We start from the raw sequence: 17,414 nt of genomic DNA on the forward strand, positions 1-17,414 counted from the left end.
GCAATCCATAGTTTTAAGGATTATGCTGGATTCCAAAAGTGGCTAACACACACCAGTTTATTGAGCAGCCGTGGATCAAAGCAATATTATGCTCAACCATATATATTAATTTTGTTAATATGTATTTTTGAAAGATTTATACCCCATCTTCTCAAAAATGAAGTTCTCAGAAAAAGACCTTCTAAAAACACAATATAAGGTAAAGGTAAAGGGACGCTCATCTCGCATTATTGGCCGAGGGAGCCGGCGTATAGCTTCCAGGTCATGTGGCCAGCATGACAAAGCCGCTTCTGGCAAACCAGAGCAGCACATGGAAACGCTGTTTACCTTCCCACTGTAGCAGTTCCTATTTATCTACTTGCATTTTGACATGCTTTCGGACTGCTAGGTTGGCAGGAGCTGGGACCAAGCAACGGGAGCTCACCCTGTCACAGGGATTCAAACCGCCGACCTGATCAGCAAGCCCTAGGCTCAGTGGTTTAACCACAGCGCCACCTGGGTCCCATATATAAGGTAGCATAAAATGAAGTAACGCGGAACAAATAAATCATATAAAATATTTAAAATTTAGCAGCACCAGTATAAAATGACAAATTAAGCATCAGTGCAAAAGCTAAAATGATAAAAGTAACAAAGTCTCAGGAGCAATAGCTGTTGAATCATTCAGTTATAGGGTAAATAAAATCTTAGCCTTGTACCTAAAACTGAACAGGCCAAGCCTGAGGCAGGCACCCATGGAAAGAGTGTTCCAGAGTTGGGGTCCATAATAGAGAGCAGTTTTCGGGGGTAGCCACCCACCTCCCTTCTGGTGGTGAGGATAAAGGCCTATAATGGCACACAGGTTCAAATTTGCCATAGCATTTGTGTGTGTGAAGAACACTCGGAGAAGGAGTAATGTATATATATATATTCTATTATTTAATTTCCCTTCTCTGTTAAAATCCCAAGATCTAGCTTGCAGATTAAAATATTAACACTTTCAAATAGCGCTTTCTGCTGATTTTCTCAACTCCCACTTTCTTCAACCAAACTTTCTTATCTACAGTTTTTGAATGCTTGTTCCCCAAGAAACAAGCCTCTGGTGTTATCATTGCAGGTTCCATATGAAATTCAAAATATTATTTAGTGTCCATGAGAAATGTCTTCTAACTGAGTTACTTTAGGCCTTGAAGGACCAACATGGCCACACTTCTGCTGAACACAAGGTGGTCAGTCTTCTCTAAGGTCTGTCACAGAATGATTTAATTCTTTTATGTGCAGAGATTGATACACCATCCCAGCTACAAGTGACTGATATTCAGGACAGCAGCATAACTGTGCGATGGCAGCCTTCTTCTTCCCCAGTTACCGGTTACAGAGTGACAGCTGTTCCCAAAGATAACCATGGTCCCACAAAAACCAGAGTTCTCTCTGCAGGTAAGAACAGTGCGTACATAAAACTCAAGAGAGGGACACCCAAGGGAAGGAAAAATCCATAATCTAAGCCTGAATCACTGGCAAGCCAAAATGTTGGGTCACCACTGCGCCTTCCCCATAGGCCAGCTTCTCTCTCTCATGCTTTTTCAGAATACACTAGCATGAACAGAAATTTTAAAAAAATTAAAAGCCTACAGGTCATAAGAAGCCTTGGCAGAATAGCAATGTCTTCCTCAGTTAACAAAATGTTCCATTGAGTTCCACAAAATGCTGAGATAACATGCTAAAATCAGAATTGTGAGGCAAAACATGGGCCCTGGAGAGGCACAATGGCCAGGACCTAAAGAACCACACAATTAGTTCCTAGGTGTGTTTGCACCTAATGATAAATTATGGTATAATGCTCTATGCACAAGCTGGAATGAGCTTCAGGCAGGCATGCCTCTCTTCTCCTCCCATCTGGCTGTTCCCCTAATCTCTCTGCACTGATGTGTGTGAACCTAGGAATCATGGTTTATCACAGACGTTGATTCTTCCCCCATTCATACAAATCAAGTTCTACTCCAATTAGGAGAAAGAGGAGGAGGAGCACCAACCTGAGGCTTTGCTCAGGCTCATACATTTAGTTCTAGGACAGCCTCGCTCGACCTGGTGCCCCTCTAGCATGCTGTAGTCCATCTAATAGTCACACGAGACTAAGGCACTGCACATAAAGATAACATGGTGTTTAGTGTACCTCTTCTAGAATGACAGAACAATTCTGCAGCAGTGGACAAGCGTCATGGTCTTGAGATGTGTTGGCAACCTCCTAAGAGTATTTTTGTCAAGATTGCAAATATTGTTCTTCACCTTTAATTAGACATCTGATTTCCTCCTTGCAAATGTTTGTTAAAAAGCCCCCAGTGTACAATATATTTCATTGGAACTGGCTTATAGAACAAAGAATTTCTGCATTTTTCATTCTGAAGGAATTTGAGTGTGGAATCCAGTAACAAAACATCTTTTGATCTGGAAGTATTTGTGTTAATCTAGAGCAAGTTGCCTTTCCACTTGGAGCACAAATGAACACTTGCACAAGGGTCTCAGTTGTGACAGAATGAGGCCATCCATAAATAACGTTTCATTCATGATTAATGTTTTATTGGCCTTTTGTTGCAGATCAAACTGAAGTTACAATTGATGGATTGCAACCTACAATTGAGTATGTAGTTAGTGTCTACGCCCAAGGTCAAAATGGAGAAAGCCAGCCTCTGGTTGAGACAGCTGTTACAAGTATGTCTTTTGCATTTTCTGAGTTTTACAGCAGGAACATAGTGTCTCTGAATGCTTGAATTCACAGGACATATCCACTTTCAGAAATCCATGCAAAATGCAATGTATTCACAGGAGAATGGGAAGTCTGTGTGCATCCAGCCTTCCTTTCTTTGCCTGTACATATTGAACAAGCAGAGTAGGGGGAGGATTGGAGAATAATATATGAAGAGCACGGCTAGATCACACCAAAAGTCCATCTTTTCCATCATGTGCACAAGTGGGCAGCCAGATGCATCTGGGAGGTTCATAAGGATGACACGGGCATTGTGAACAGATCTTCCATTGAACACCAGGGGGCTCCTCCAGGCACAGGTGATATGCCCATGAAGCGAAAAATTAACCCAGCTAAGAAAAGAACTCAGCATTCTGAAACCCCAGACTTGTGCAAAAGAAGTCACCTTTTCTACCTGGAAAGCATAGAAAATGCACAACTCTGACATCACTTTGCTATCAACGGTGGCAAAATATGCAATCATTTGAATCTTTTTAAAATGAACAGACTGCTCTTGGCTCATGGAAACTGGCTCAGTGCTCAATTCTGTGCATATTTACTCAGCAGCAAGGTAAATGGTGTCCAATGGGACTTCCTCCCAAGTAAGTATGCATAGAATTGCAGTGCTAGTTTTAACGACACCTTGAAAAGCGATCCATCCTGCTCTCTGCTGCCTAAGAGCTGCTTCCAATGTTACTGTTTAGGTACATGGAAGCACCCCCAGAAGTCACCTCTGTGTTTGCAAACATTCTGAGGAAATGGAAGAAAATATATGAACTCCAGGACTTCTGAAGCAGTCCATGTCTATCCTGGAGCTGATACTAAGCCTTCCAGGCTGTTTTCGGTCATGGAAACAGAATCACTAATATGCTGAAATTGTCTTATCAAAAGTAACATCCTGGTCTGCCGAAGACTATCTTTAATTTATGCTTGCATATGCCACATCATTTGAAAGATAAAGCATCGTATGCATACTGTCTATGCTTATGGCAATAATTTGCAAAAATGGTGGGGGTTTTTTTGACAAATTGATATGTGGATGTTAATTTGTTGAAATAGCTGCATTGAGGCCTTTCTGCAGTCACTTACAGCAGTACAAGACAATGATCAGTTTGATTCTCTGATCTGGCTGGTGCAGAGCACTTTTGGGAAACACAGTTCCTCCATCAAAGAGGTTCTGGGCTAACAAAAATAGTTGCAGGTCCATGGGAATAGTATTTGAGGAGGGTCTTTAGCCAAGGCCATTTTCTGATGGGGGATTGAGCTTGCCAGATTCCAGGCTCTTTCCTTGCTTCTTCCTGTCCGGTTTTCTGGGTTGCAGCAAAAGCATCAATGCAATGGTCAGATCAGCTGAAACCCCCATCAGAGGTGTGCTGCTGTGACTACCAGCCATTTGATTCCCAAAAAGCTTGTGCTTTATGCTGATTGCTGTTTGCAATAGCATAACATACAGCTGAAAAACATGGTACGAGTCTTAACTGCCACACCTCCATTGTGCTGCTGTAAATGGCTCTGCAGGCTGCAAAATAAATAAATAAATAAATAAATAGACAAATAAATAAATAGTTTCTATTTCGGGATGTGCAGAAATAGAAGATTGCTTTGCATGCCTATAACATAGTGCTTTGTGCTACCCAACCCTGCTTCCCCTCCCTTCCCCTCCCTTCCCCTCCACTTAATCTTTCATCATTAATTTGCCTAACAGACATTGATCGCCCTAAAGGACTGACATTCACTGAGGTGGATGTCGATTCCATCAAAATTGCTTGGGAAAGCCCACAGGGGCAAGTCACCAGGTACAGGGTGACCTACTCAACCCCTGAGGATGGAATCCGTGAGCTATTCCCTGCTCCAGATGGCGAAGACGACACTGCAGAGCTGCATGGCCTCAGGCCTGGTTCTGAGTACACTGTCCGCATCGTTGCCTTGCACAATGGCTTGGAGAGCCTACCTCTGATTGGGACCCAGTCCACAGGTACACGCCTAGCAATGCCACCTGGCGCTCAGGGCAGCTGCGGCTGCCTTCGTTGCCTGGCTGGCCAGAATAGTTTCCAAGTGCTGCTGGCTTCTCATCTATGAGACCCCCCAGTTCAGGGGAACACCTTTGGTGTGGGGACATGGGTTTCTTTTGCATGGAAGATGAAGGATATCAGAACACACACACACACACACACACACACACACACACACACACACACACACACACGACTTTGGAATCAAGGGACATGTAGCCTTTTCCTCCCTTAAAAAGTTTACCTTTGATCAAAGGAAAGGTGATTAGTTTTCAATTTTTAAAAAAGCCTTGGGCAGGGGTTCTGAAGGTCCCCTATGACACTTTCATTTGCCCCTTCTCCTTCTTCCTTTCTCACCACCTTGATCACCATTGCACCAGATGCCCACAGTCCTTCCTTGCACATCCTTTTAATTTCACTAGCACTCGCACAGAATGTTTGAGCACAGAATTTGACTGATTTTGGGCATTCCCCTTTGTCAGCCTAGTCAATAAATGTCGGTAAGTCTGTGCAATGTGTTACCGTCATATAGTCTTGATTATTGTTGATTCTATAAAATCAGCATCATATTTCCAAAATCACATAATTGACCCTGCTTTGGGGCAGGGACAGCAGAATGTAGCCACTCTTTAAAATTCTAAATCTATAACCAGGGACATTAGAGAACAGCACCAATCACCTCCACACCTTGTGTGTGTGTGTGTGTGTGTGTGTGTGTGTGTGTGTGTGTTACTCAGTTAAATTATGGCATCATTGTTTAAACATGACTTTGTAGCTTAGTTGTTCCCTGTTTTTTCCAGCGACTATCTTCCATTACTGATAATCCATGTATAAAAGCATTTCAATGCATATTTGTCTTGTTCGGGGCACCTGGATTTTGAAATTTCCTTTCTATTAGATTTTTAAAAAAAGATATCTGGTCACAGCATCATAACTGCAGTCACCTGAAATGATACTGGTGACTTCACAGCAGGGCTAGCCATTTCTGTACTCATTACTACTCCCGAAATAATCTAAATTTTTAATCCTAAATTTGACAGCAATCCCACCTCCTATGAACCTGAAGTTTATTCAGGTTGCCCCAACCAGCGTGACAGTCACCTGGACTGCACCTAATGTTCAACTTACTGGATACCGAATCCGAGTGACTCCCAAGGATAAGAACGGGCCAATGAAGGAAATTAACCTCTCTCCAGATAGCACATCGGCTGTTGTCTCAGGACTCATGGTAATTCTTCTTTTTATATTTATTTTTTTGAAATGAATTTTTATTTGTGTTTTTACATACAGTTCAAAAAGAATAAGTAAAGGATAAAGGGAGAAAATGAAAACAAAACCACTACAAACCAAGAACAAAACATCTAAGGACTTCCCATCTTCTCCTTCTCTGGTATCTTTTCTTTTCCCTCTTTTCTGCCTGTTCTTAGTTACCAAAGTTCTACTCTTTGTACTAATTTTCTCCTACTTCCTCTTATACTGCTGAATTTATTCAAGTCCTGCTAATCTGTTCACTTGTTTATTCTGATTTTTTTAATACTCTACAAACATTTTCCAATCCTTTCTGTATTCTTGGGGATTTCGGTTACTTCTTCCCAGAAGAAAAACTTCTGGTTTCTTGGGAAATGTTCTCTTAAGTTATTCCCCCCCCTTTAATTCCCACAATTCCTGGGTTATTTTACATGACCACCACATGTGGTAAAATTCTTCTTTTTAAATGCATTTGATTATAGTTGTTTTGAAACCGCAAAATTTATGGGGTCAGAAGTTCAACCTATATTTAGCTTGACTACACATTCAGCGGTCTCTCATAACTGCATTTGAATGAAGCAAATAATAAAGACATTATAGCAAGCAGCATAGGCCCTGAGACCACCTCCCATTCCTCCAAAAGGGTTTTCCATTGAAGACAGAGAGTTATGGGTATATCTCCTGACAGGCCTTGGGACTGCAGTCACTGTTGCCATGTGTAACTTTCATTCTATATATCTCATAAAAGATGCATATGGACAGTGGGGTTTAGGGTTTTTTTTAAAAAAGGTGGTGGTGGTCACCATGAAGTTGTTACAGTAAGTGACACACTTTTAACATTTAGGGGTGGGTGAGTGCCAGTACTGGATACCCTTGAATTCCCCCAGAAAAAAAGCTCTACATGTGGAATATGCAATTCTCCAAAAGAGCAGATAAAAGCCAATTACCAAGGGATGCAAGCCACTGAAAAATGCTTGTTTCTTTGTGTCATCTGAATATTTGGCTCCAGCTGATTTTCTGATTGCTCAATAAGGCTCCCAACACTTCACAATGCACTGGATTAGAGAATATAAACAACATGGCTTATGCGTCAGCATTTTGTGACCTCCTGGAGGATGTAAATCTCTTTAACAGTCCATGGTTTTGTTACATTTAGGTGGCAACCAAATATGAAGTCAGCATCTATGCTCTGAAGGACTCTCTGACCAGCAGACCTGCCCAGGGTGTAGTCACTACCCTAGAGAGTAAGTTACTCAACATTTCAAAATAGCCACAGAGTCACTGATTCAGAGGCAAAAACATCTGGAGCTTTTTCAATTTAGAGAAAAGGCAAATAAGTGGGAAGGGAGGACATGATAGAGGTGTATAAAATTATGCATGGTGTGAAGAAAGAGGATAGATAAGTCCCCCCCAATTGCCCAATATTAGAACCCAGGACCATCAAATAAGGCTGAGTGTTGAAAAACTCAGGGGAGACCAAAGGAAGTTCACAGCACAAATAGTAAATTGTCTACCACAATCTGCTGTGAGGCCCACCCACTTTAAAAGAGGATTGCATTGGATAATATATATATGATAAGAATAATATTGGAGAAAACTGGATATTGAAACCTGCTTAACCTAAATCATATATCCCCGTTTTACAACGGCCCTTTAAAGTACGCTTCACGCAGAGTATACGCAGTCAGAAGTTGACCTGGCTAAGAAAACATCACCAAGAGCGTAGGGAATTATCTCCCTTATATGAACCCCCTTACTAGCTGCACACTTGTAAAAGTATGCAGATGAAAATACAAACGGTTGGGTTTCTTTAACTGGAAAACAAACTGACTCTAAAGAGACTTTAAACTAAAGATAAATGCTTTCTCTCTTAGCAATGTTATCTACCCACTTTCCAAACTTCCCACAAAATTCCCACATAACTCCCATTAAACTACCCAAGAATTAACAGTAAACTAGCTTTATAACTAAGCAACTCTCATACTAAGATTCAACTGGGAATCTCTTAAACTGAGAACAGCTGAGAGAGTGATCTACTAAGAGATGAATCAAACTGAAAAGATCTAACTAAGAGATCCAGAAGGCTTTGTGGCAGAGCCTTATATACAAGGAGCAGAGCCCATGCCTGTGAGCAATTAACAGAAACACCGGCACCTGTTTCTCTTAAACAGACAGTATTTACATTAGACTGGCTCTAAAGTAACTTGACTATTCAAAATATCCAACAGATTGTTCATGGACTATCAAGAGTTCCTAGTCATGATGGCTGTTGGAGGGTCGGAGGCAGCAGGTTTCCAAATAGAAGTCATTGGGGAGCACCAATGGGGAGAGGGCTATTGCCCTTGTTGTGTCCTGCGTCTTTCCTTTCCATAGACATTTAGTTGGTCATTGTTGGAATACAGGATGCTAGTCTAGACTGGTCATATCCTGCAGGGCTCTTCTCATATTTTTTGGGAGTGCCTGGAAATGGGTTCCTAGAATCACTGGTTCTAATCCTGAGTGAGAACTAGGCAGATTGGGTTTTGATGTATAAATAAGTGGAAGTTCTGAAGCGGCCTTTTAGTGGAATTTGCCTCAATGCATGTTTGCAAGGCTGCGTGCACCCGTTACCTTTAAAGCACATTTGAAGCACCAGCCCCCCCCCTCCAAAGAATCCTGACTGTTGTAGTTTACCCCTCACAGAATTACAGTTCCCAGCAACCCTTTACTACAGTGCCCAAAATTCTTTAAGAGAAGAAATATGTGTAGAGTGTGCTTTAAAGGTATAGTGTGTATGCAGCCTTCAAGTCTTCCAAGCAGCTGTGCATGACTGTGGTGCTAACACACTGTTGCCTGACTTTTGGTGTTTGTGTGTATGTGCAGATGTCAGCCCTCCCCGCAGGGCACGTGTCACAGATGTCACAGAGAGGACCATCACAATCGTCTGGCGTACCAAGACCGAGACAATCACTGGTTTCCATATTGATGCTGTCCCAGCAAGTGGTCAAAATCCTGTTCAACGAACAATTGGCCCCGATTTTAGAACCTACACTATCACTGGTATGTGAACTTATTCACACCACCGCTGTGTCTGCTCATTGTCACATCTGCCCCCAGGCTCTGAGTCAGAGTCTTCTTGGCTCTCCCTTTCCATACCTCCACTACTGAGGGTTTCCTTATGTCCTTCCTTTTCAGTACGATTTCAGAATGCAGCATAATAGACCCTAATCCCCATCCCCGCCAATCATGGTGGCCCAGTATACCTAAAGGAGCGTCTCCACCCCCATCGTTCTGCCCAGACACTGAGGTCCAGCTCCGAGGGCCTTCTGGCGGTTCCCTCATTGCGAGAAGCCAAGTTGCAGGGAACCAGGCAGAGGGCCTTCTCGGTGGTGGCGCCTGCCCTGTGGAGCGTGCTCCCATCAGATGTCAAAAAGGAAAACAGCTACCAGATTTTTAGAAGACATCTGAAGGCAGCCCTGTTTAGGGAGGCTTTTAATGTTTAAGAAATTAGTATATTTTAATGTTTCTGTTGGAAGCCGCCCAGAGTGGCTGGGAAAACCCAGCCAGATGGGCGGGGTATAAATAATAAATTATTATTATTATTATTATTATTATTATTATTATTATTATTATTATTGTGATGCCACCCTTAGGGCTTGTCAGCCAACATGTTTTTATTGACTTGAGGAGCAATGCTGTTCAGAACAGAACTTTGTATGAGCAAGGTTTATTTTATTTTTAATATTTCACTTTGAATCACAGGCTTGCAGCCCGGCACTGACTACAAGATTTACATCTACACCCTGAACGGCAATGCTCGCAGTTCCCCAGTAGTGATTGATGCGTCCACTGGTAATGGTAGTTTATAAAAACTCATATTAACTGAAATGGTGGTTTCCTTTCCTTTGATCATGTAAATCATCTGTGACATGTTACAGCAATGATTCTCTCTCACACACACCCCACTTGGGAAGAAGCAGAATGTTCTCAGACTTGTAGCTGAAACATATGGAAACTGTATTTCCCCCTTGAGGGACATGATGTCATATTAAAATACATGCACTCAAAGGTTTTATTTGTTCCTTAGCCATTGACGCCCCCTCCAACCTCCGCTTCCTTACAACCACAAGCAACTCCCTGCTGCTCACTTGGCAGCCACCCCGGGCCAAGATCACAGGATACATCATCAAATACGAGCAGGTTGGGGGGCAGCCTAGGGAAGTGCTTCCTCGTCCCCGCCCTGGCACTACGGAGGCCACTATTACAGGTATGTACCCCTCCCCCAAGAAGCCAGCCGTTAGCTGAGAGGTGGGATAAGCCTGCTCGTTGCTTGGCCATCCTGGGTGGGGTGGGGGGTTTGGGGTTTGGTAATGACAACTTTTGACCCTGCCTCAACAATTTTGCCAGCTGTAACTAGTGCATTTTGTCCCAAAGACCTGAATAGGAGCAGTTGAGTACTAAGCCTACTACTACATGCATAGCAACAGTCTGGGACCATATCTTGGTCATGCTAAAATGCAACATGCCCCAGAAACCGGCCAATTGACCAGTTTGGTTCGGTTGTTTCAGAATATGGACCTTATTAGTACTTCTAACCTTTAGAAGCCTGCCTCTGTCTTAGAAACATGTATATCCCACCTTTCCGCTGTGACTGCATTTACAAAATCTGAACTTAACAGGACAACAGATGAACAGTATCAAACAACAGAGAGATGAAAGTAATAAAACAAGAAAACAGAGAAGCTATCTCAAAATATAAGAAGTTAAGCCAGCAAAACCTTATCCTGGCAAGATAAATGCCTATCTGAAGAATAACTAGATGGTAGTAAATGGGAGCGGTGCGTGTATAGGTTACAAAACCTATAAACACTTACCTGATAGTAAGCTCCATGAAAAACAACGAGACTTACTTCTGAGTAAGCATGTATAAGATTGCACTGCAAGCTGTTGTGCCGACCTTGAACACTCCTTTTGAATACTGCTTCCTTTTAAAAATGGGTTTCTGCCAATCCTTTGTCAGGTCTGGAGCCAGGAACAGAATATGTCATCTATATATTTGCTGTGAAGAATAATCAGAAGAGTGAACCATTGATTGGAAGGACAAAAACAGGTAAAACACCTTCAATCTTACTGAGCACGAAAGAGAAGCTAGATCCAGTTCTGTTTTGAATTTCAGTTAATGCCATTGCCACACAACTGATGGCACATCACTGCTTAAAATTTCCTTTGTATATCTGGACACAAGTGGAGACACTCATCAATCTGTACAGTGGAACCTCGGTTTATGAACACCTCGGTTTATGAATTTTCGGTTTATGAACGCCACGGACCCATCTGGAACGGATTAATTCATTTTCCATTACTTTCAATGGGAAAGTTCGCTTCAGTTTATGAACTCTTCAGTTTATGAACAGACTTCCGGAACCAATTACACCCATGCTTCAGTTTATGAACATTTCAGTTTAAGTACTCCGTGGACCCGTCTGGAACGGATTAATCCACTTTCCATTACTTTCAATGGGAAAGTTTGCTTCAGTTTATGAATGCTTCAGTTTAAGTACTCCACGGACCGTCTGGAACGGATTAATCCACTTTCCATTACTTTCAATGGGAAAGTTCGCTTCAGTTTATGAACGCTTCAGTTTATGAACAGACTTCCGGAACCAATTGTGTTCATAAACCGAGGTATCACTGTATATGTATATTCAGATAAGCTGGTAATCCTGAGCTGCAAAGTACGGATGCAGTTTAATAGATTTGGCTGCGGTTGACAAACCTCCTTTCACTTTTTGTCTTTCCCGTTTCCTACTTTTAAGATGGTTGATTTCATATTGTTGCTTACCTCTGAATCCGTTGCAAACTGAGGGTACACTCCAATCCAAATTAAACATGTCTGCTCAGAATTAAGCTTCACAACCATTCAATAATATATGGGGTACCAGCCTCAGCATTTAATTTGACTGGCAAGAGGTAAGCACTCGCTTAACTCGCCTTAATTGTAAATCAGTGGAACCTACAAATGCTTGATTTGATCTGGATTGTAACCCATCTAGCTTTTTATAGATTCAAAAGGAGAAATCTATACTGACTAGTAGATATCAGTTGATGCATGCGGGTCTGAGTGACTTGTTCATACATTATTAAGACGCAAGAGTTGCTTTTTCTCAGAAGAAAGGGAGTCAAGAGCTTCAGTAATGGATGATTGACTTAACTCTCAGTTTCAAATCAGATTCACCTTTGAAGTGTGTGGTAAATAGTTGTAAAGTAGAGGGGAGTTCAGGTGTTATCATCCTTTGGAAATAGGTGCAAGGGGTAATGTAGTATATAATATTTCTCCCCTTTAGCTGAAATTACATCAAAGGAACAGAATATAGTGGTCCCAGGGCATAATTTGAGGGTACATAATGCAGCCTGGTGGCAGGATAGAAATGTCCTGCCATTCATTCATTCATTCAGCAAAATATAATTTGTGGCAAGAAGGTTCTTTTGCTTCATAGGGGGATCATCTCAAAGGTACAAAAATTGTCATCACTTTGGCTCATCTTGCTTTTGCCTTCTGGTTGAAGTGCTCTAAGTAGCCTCTGTAGAGAAACTGCATGATGACTTTTCAGGACCATGTAGCACCCTTGAGAAGGCTGCTAACATTTAATTGCTTGAATTAGGCAGTGTTTTACGGAGCCGCTGCTTAGTTTGTTTCATAATGGAAGCAGCGCTTGCTGAAGGGTGCTTGAGAACCTGGCTTTGACCGCTTCTAACTTCTCTCTCTGTCTAGATGAGCTTCCCCAGCTAGTAACGCTGCCACACTCTGGCCAAGGTGTGTCAGAGAACCTGGATGTGCCCAGCGCTGGGGAAAACACGCCTTATCTCACCAACAACCCGCATGATAATGGAAATGGTATCCAACTTCCAGGGACTTCTGGTCAGCAGACTATATTGAGCAAGCCAGGCCAACAAGTCATTGTGGAAGTATATGGGTCTCGGACCCCTACAACTGCCACCACCCCAGTGGGGCGTAGGCCACATGTACAGCCTGGAGACCTACCAGACGTGGATGAACATCCTTATTATCCCCACAACCTTCTGCCCAAGAATAATCACACGAGGCCCCAGGAAGCAGTTTCTCAGACAACCATTTCTTGGACGCCCTATTCAGAGAGCACTGAATACATTATCTCTTGTCAACCTGTTGGTGCTGAGGAAGAACCTGTAGAGGTAACTTGGTTTTGTTCATTTCTAAAAGGTAGTGGGAATTCTGGGAAAGTGTTGTTGTCATTGTGTTTGTTTAGATCAGGGGTCCCCAAACTAAGGCCCGGGGGCCGGATGTGGCCCAATCACCTTCTCAATCTGGCCCACGAACGGTCCAGGAATCAGCGTGTTTTTACATGAGTAGAATGTGTCCTTTTATTTAAAATGCATCTCTGGGTTATTTGTGGGGCCTGTCTGGTGTTTTTACATGAGTAGAATGTGTCCTTGTATTTAAAATGCACCTCTGGGTTATTTGTGGGGCATAGGAATTCGTTCATTATTATTTTTCCCAAATATAGTCCGGCCCCCACAAGGTCTGAGGGACAGTGGACAGGCACCCTGCTGAAAAAAGTTTGGTGACCCCTGGTTTAGATAACACCCTCACTGGCACTTTACCAGGTTTCATAGGCAAACTGTCTTCAAGACCCTATTCTCGAGGAATTTGCAATCTAATAAAGACAATGATGAAAACAGGGATGGGGTGCTAAAGGTCATGGTTAAATGTAACCATTGAAGTTACACGTACTTCAATCTTAGTTGGATATTACTACTATTACTATTTAAAGTTCTATACCACCTTTCAACTGAAGATCACAGGGCGGTTTACAATATCAAAGCACAAAAATACATGTCACAATAACAAGCAAAAACAATACCCCCCTCCAGTTTGAAAGGCCATAGGTGGTTTAATTGGAGGCCTGGGAGAAGTGGAATGTTTTTGCCTCAAAATATGTAATCAAAGCTCCAGGCAAGGCCTCCCTGAGGAAAGCGTCCCACAAATGGGGAGCCACGACAGAAAAGGCCCGTTCCTGTTTTGCCACCCTCTGGACCTCTCGCAGAGGAGGCACACAAAGATGATGATCACTGGGTCCAGGCTGGTTCATATGGGGAGAGCCAGTCCTTGAGGTTTTGCAGTCCTGAGGGTGAAGGAGAAGGAAAGCAGAGAAATGGCATTAATACACATTTAGGGAGGAAATTCCTGGCATAAGGTGCAGTAATGGAAAATAGGTCGTTTAATGAGTCATTGCAGGAAGCTAATTAGTCTGCTAGGGCAGGCATAGGCAAACGCTGCCCGCCAGATGTTTGGGGACTACAACTCCCGCCATCCCTGACCACTGGTCCTGTTAGCTAGGGATCATGGGAGTTGTAGGCCAAAAACATGTGGAGGGCAGAGTTTGCCTATGCCTGTGCTAGGGTAATGGTAGAGCTAGAGGGAGCAGAGACTACAGAACAGATAGAAGAAATGAGAACTAAGATACCAGATAAATGTGTTGAAGACTTCAAAAGTAACATGCTTTTGCTGCTACAGATGGGAATCCGTGGTTATGAAGAGAGTTTTTTCTTGGTCTGAGGCAGAAATGAAGAGCCTGTGAGTCTCCAGAAGTTGCTGGATTATGACACTTGTCATAACTGACCACATGCCATGCTGGCTGGAGCTGATAGAAATGGGAGTCCAACAATATCTGGTGGGGCCACTCAGGTTCCTCATCTCTGTCCTATTGGATAGGAAATGTCTTGTCAAAAACAGGATGGGCTTTTCAATCCTGCAAAAAACTGGGACAAATGCTGGTGTGGGAAAGAGACTTACTGTGAGCTCCTCTTTCGACATTACTAGAGCTGCACAGGAAGAAGACTTTGTGGCAGCTCCTCATCATGAAGGTGACATCAAAAAGTGACCAAGCAGTAAATTGGCTGCTTAAATCTCACCCTGTTCTTGACAAGTTGAGTAGATCTAGGTAGCCACATCATTGCATTTGTAAAAGAAGGGGGAAAGGTGCTGGATAAGGGAGACTGGTCTCATCTCTATTTGGGTAAAGAGAAGTCATATCCTCATTGGATTGGACCCCCAAAACCCTGCTCTCTAGACTAATCAACTTGCTATACAGCCATTTCAGAGACAGTGTCTCATTCTTCGAAAGCAAAATTCAACATGTTTATACATCTTCTCAAATTGTAGCTCAGAGTTCCTGGCACATCATCAAGTGCTACGCTTACCGGTCTTACTAGAGGTGCCACCTACAACATCATAGTGGAGGCAATTAAAAATAGGAAAAGACACAAAGTCCTTGAAGAGGTGGTCACAGTGGGCAATGTCGGTAAGTAGAAAGGAAGCCCTTTGGGGGAAGGGCTCCACTCTTCTTTTGTGTAATAACCTTGGCTTAGGATCACTGATAACTATGTTGTCCTTGTCTGGTTGGATTTTACACTTGTATCACACTAATCCTTCATGGCGTTCAGGGTGGCATGCATACAGTAGGTGTCTCCATGCCACACGCCAGTTTAACCTCCCAGGGAGGTTAGTTAGAGAGAAAGTGACTGGGCCAGCTTCATGGCTGACTGGGGATTTGAACCCTGATCTCCCCACTACTGCACTCTAACCACTGCACCATTCTAGCTCTCAAACTCCTCTTTCAGTTGTGTATCTTTCAGCATACATTTCTGTCTGTTCCTTTGCTTCATCTGTGTTATATATTCGAAGAATCTTAGTGGGAGAGGAAGCCTGTTTAAGCAATGAAATCCAGATCATAATCTGGACAAAGATAATTAAGATAGATTTTTGTGCTATTTATTGCTGCATGGAGACTTCATTATTACTGGCACACTTTTGAGTGTGTGTGTGGGGGGGGATTGTTTGCTAAGAAGTACTGCGTGTTGTCATACAACTTTTCATTCTGTGTTCTTTCCAGTTTCTGGAACATCAAACCAACCAACAGATGACTCATGTTATGATACCTTCACTGGCTCCTTCTACTCTGTTGGGGAGGAATGGGAAAGAATGTCTGAAACTGGATTTAAACTCTGGTGCCAGTGTTTAGGCCTTGGCAGTGGGCACTTCAGATGTGACTCTTCAAGTGAGTAGCTTCTTGTATTCATTTGGCTCCATTTCTAAAATTTGAGGCAATAAACCCCAAATACCTACACCTCCCCTCCTCAGGAGGGTGGTGAGGAATTCCCAGCATAGAACTATACTACATCACCAACCAAGAGTGCCACATAATCCCATACATTCTTGAAGACGAAACAAAACAATGGGTACACCTGGAGAGAGACATAATCGAAAATACGCCCACCACAGCATACCCATTCCTCCCAGACAAATCCCCACAACACTAAACAGGTTCACACAGACCATGCTTAAAGCGTGGAAGGAAGAAGCAGGTAAATTGTTCCCAACCCCATCCCCGCTAATCCCCCTGGCTCACCACCCACTATTCCACCACACAGCACAAAACCTCCAGATAAAAACCTGGCAAGCCAAAGGCTTATACCACCCAGCAGGCTTCTGCAAAAATGATGAACCCACATTGACACAAGAAATACAAGACAAACTAGGGAACACCCACATGCCCTGGTTAACAGACCACCATTTTCATTGTGCTGTGATGTTAGACAACCCAGAAAAGGGGATAGCACACATTTGCGTAGCTGGTTGTACAATGAACAGTATAAAAGAATATGTTCTACTGTGTCCAGCACATTCAAAAAACATCCGCAATGCCTATCGTTTTAGGAGATGTTTAAATATCTGCCCTTGACAAAAGCTGAGGGGGAAATGTTCAGTTGGCCCTGTGTTGGACTGGAATTATTAACTGTGAAATACAAGTGACCCTGCTATTTGTTGGATTTAAACCATAAAACATAATCCAACTAGTGCAATGCCGTCATTAATTCTGGTTTACACCAGTTGTTTCCAGTTAAAGTTCAGTATTTTGTTTGCTTCAGGACTTTACCAGCTGACTGCCCTGATGCCAAACACTTAGATTCTTATGTTTTCCCGCCAGATAAAATAAGACACCTAATTGAACATTGCTTCTTCTGTGTGTGCTTCACATTTACAGATGCTGACAGCCAAATCAACAACTAAATAAATCCTGATAACTCGAAGACAATTTGATAAAACCTAAATAATATGTCTTGATCATATTGCAAGCTATAGCCCTCATTTCCAGCCTTGTCATACCCTAGCAGCACTAGAGCTTTCTTAAATAATCTTAACAACTCTCTTAAAAGCCAATTCACTTTCTAAATATGTTCCTAATATGTTCCAGTGGCGAAGCACTGCTCAACCCTTAGCAAGATCAAAGGCTTCTAGCTCACCCTGGGATAAGTGATGGTTTAAGCAGCCACAGTAATGAGACGACCAACAGCAAATGGATGTGTCTGAAACAACCTAAAATTCTTTTTTGTATAGGTGGGGACTGTTACCT

General features: G+C 42.6%; 1 protein-coding gene across 7 annotated transcripts in view; it reads left to right on the plus strand.

Moving 5' to 3' along the window:
* The window catches only part of FN1 (fibronectin 1), an 81,107-nt gene that overhangs the window by 55,773 nt on the left and 7,920 nt on the right, over nt 1–17,414 (plus strand). For 5 of the 7 annotated variants that reach the window (XM_088666791.1, XM_088666577.1, XM_088666616.1 and 2 more), the window contains 12 exons: nt 1,261–1,416; nt 2,575–2,688; nt 4,428–4,697; nt 5,775–5,962; nt 7,139–7,226; nt 8,845–9,021; nt 9,724–9,813; nt 10,049–10,228; nt 10,982–11,071; nt 12,734–13,173; nt 15,164–15,302; nt 15,894–16,058. In XM_088666791.1, coding sequence (XP_088522917.1) covers nt 1,261–1,416; nt 2,575–2,688; nt 4,428–4,697; nt 5,775–5,962; nt 7,139–7,226; nt 8,845–9,021; nt 9,724–9,813; nt 10,049–10,228; nt 10,982–11,071; nt 12,734–13,173; nt 15,164–15,302; nt 15,894–16,058 — 2,097 coding nt within the window. The remainder of the gene's footprint in view (nt 1–1,260; nt 1,417–2,574; nt 2,689–4,427; nt 4,698–5,774; nt 5,963–7,138; nt 7,227–8,844; nt 9,022–9,723; nt 9,814–10,048; nt 10,229–10,981; nt 11,072–12,733; nt 13,174–15,163; nt 15,303–15,893; nt 16,059–17,414) is intronic. The other 2 variants (XM_088666737.1, XM_088666760.1) reach the window with 1 other exon arrangement.

The sequence above is a fragment of the Zootoca vivipara genome, chromosome 1 (assembly GCF_965207765.1).
Source record: "Zootoca vivipara chromosome 1, rZooViv2.hap1.1, whole genome shotgun sequence".
NCBI lineage: Eukaryota > Metazoa > Chordata > Lepidosauria > Squamata > Lacertidae > Zootoca > Zootoca vivipara.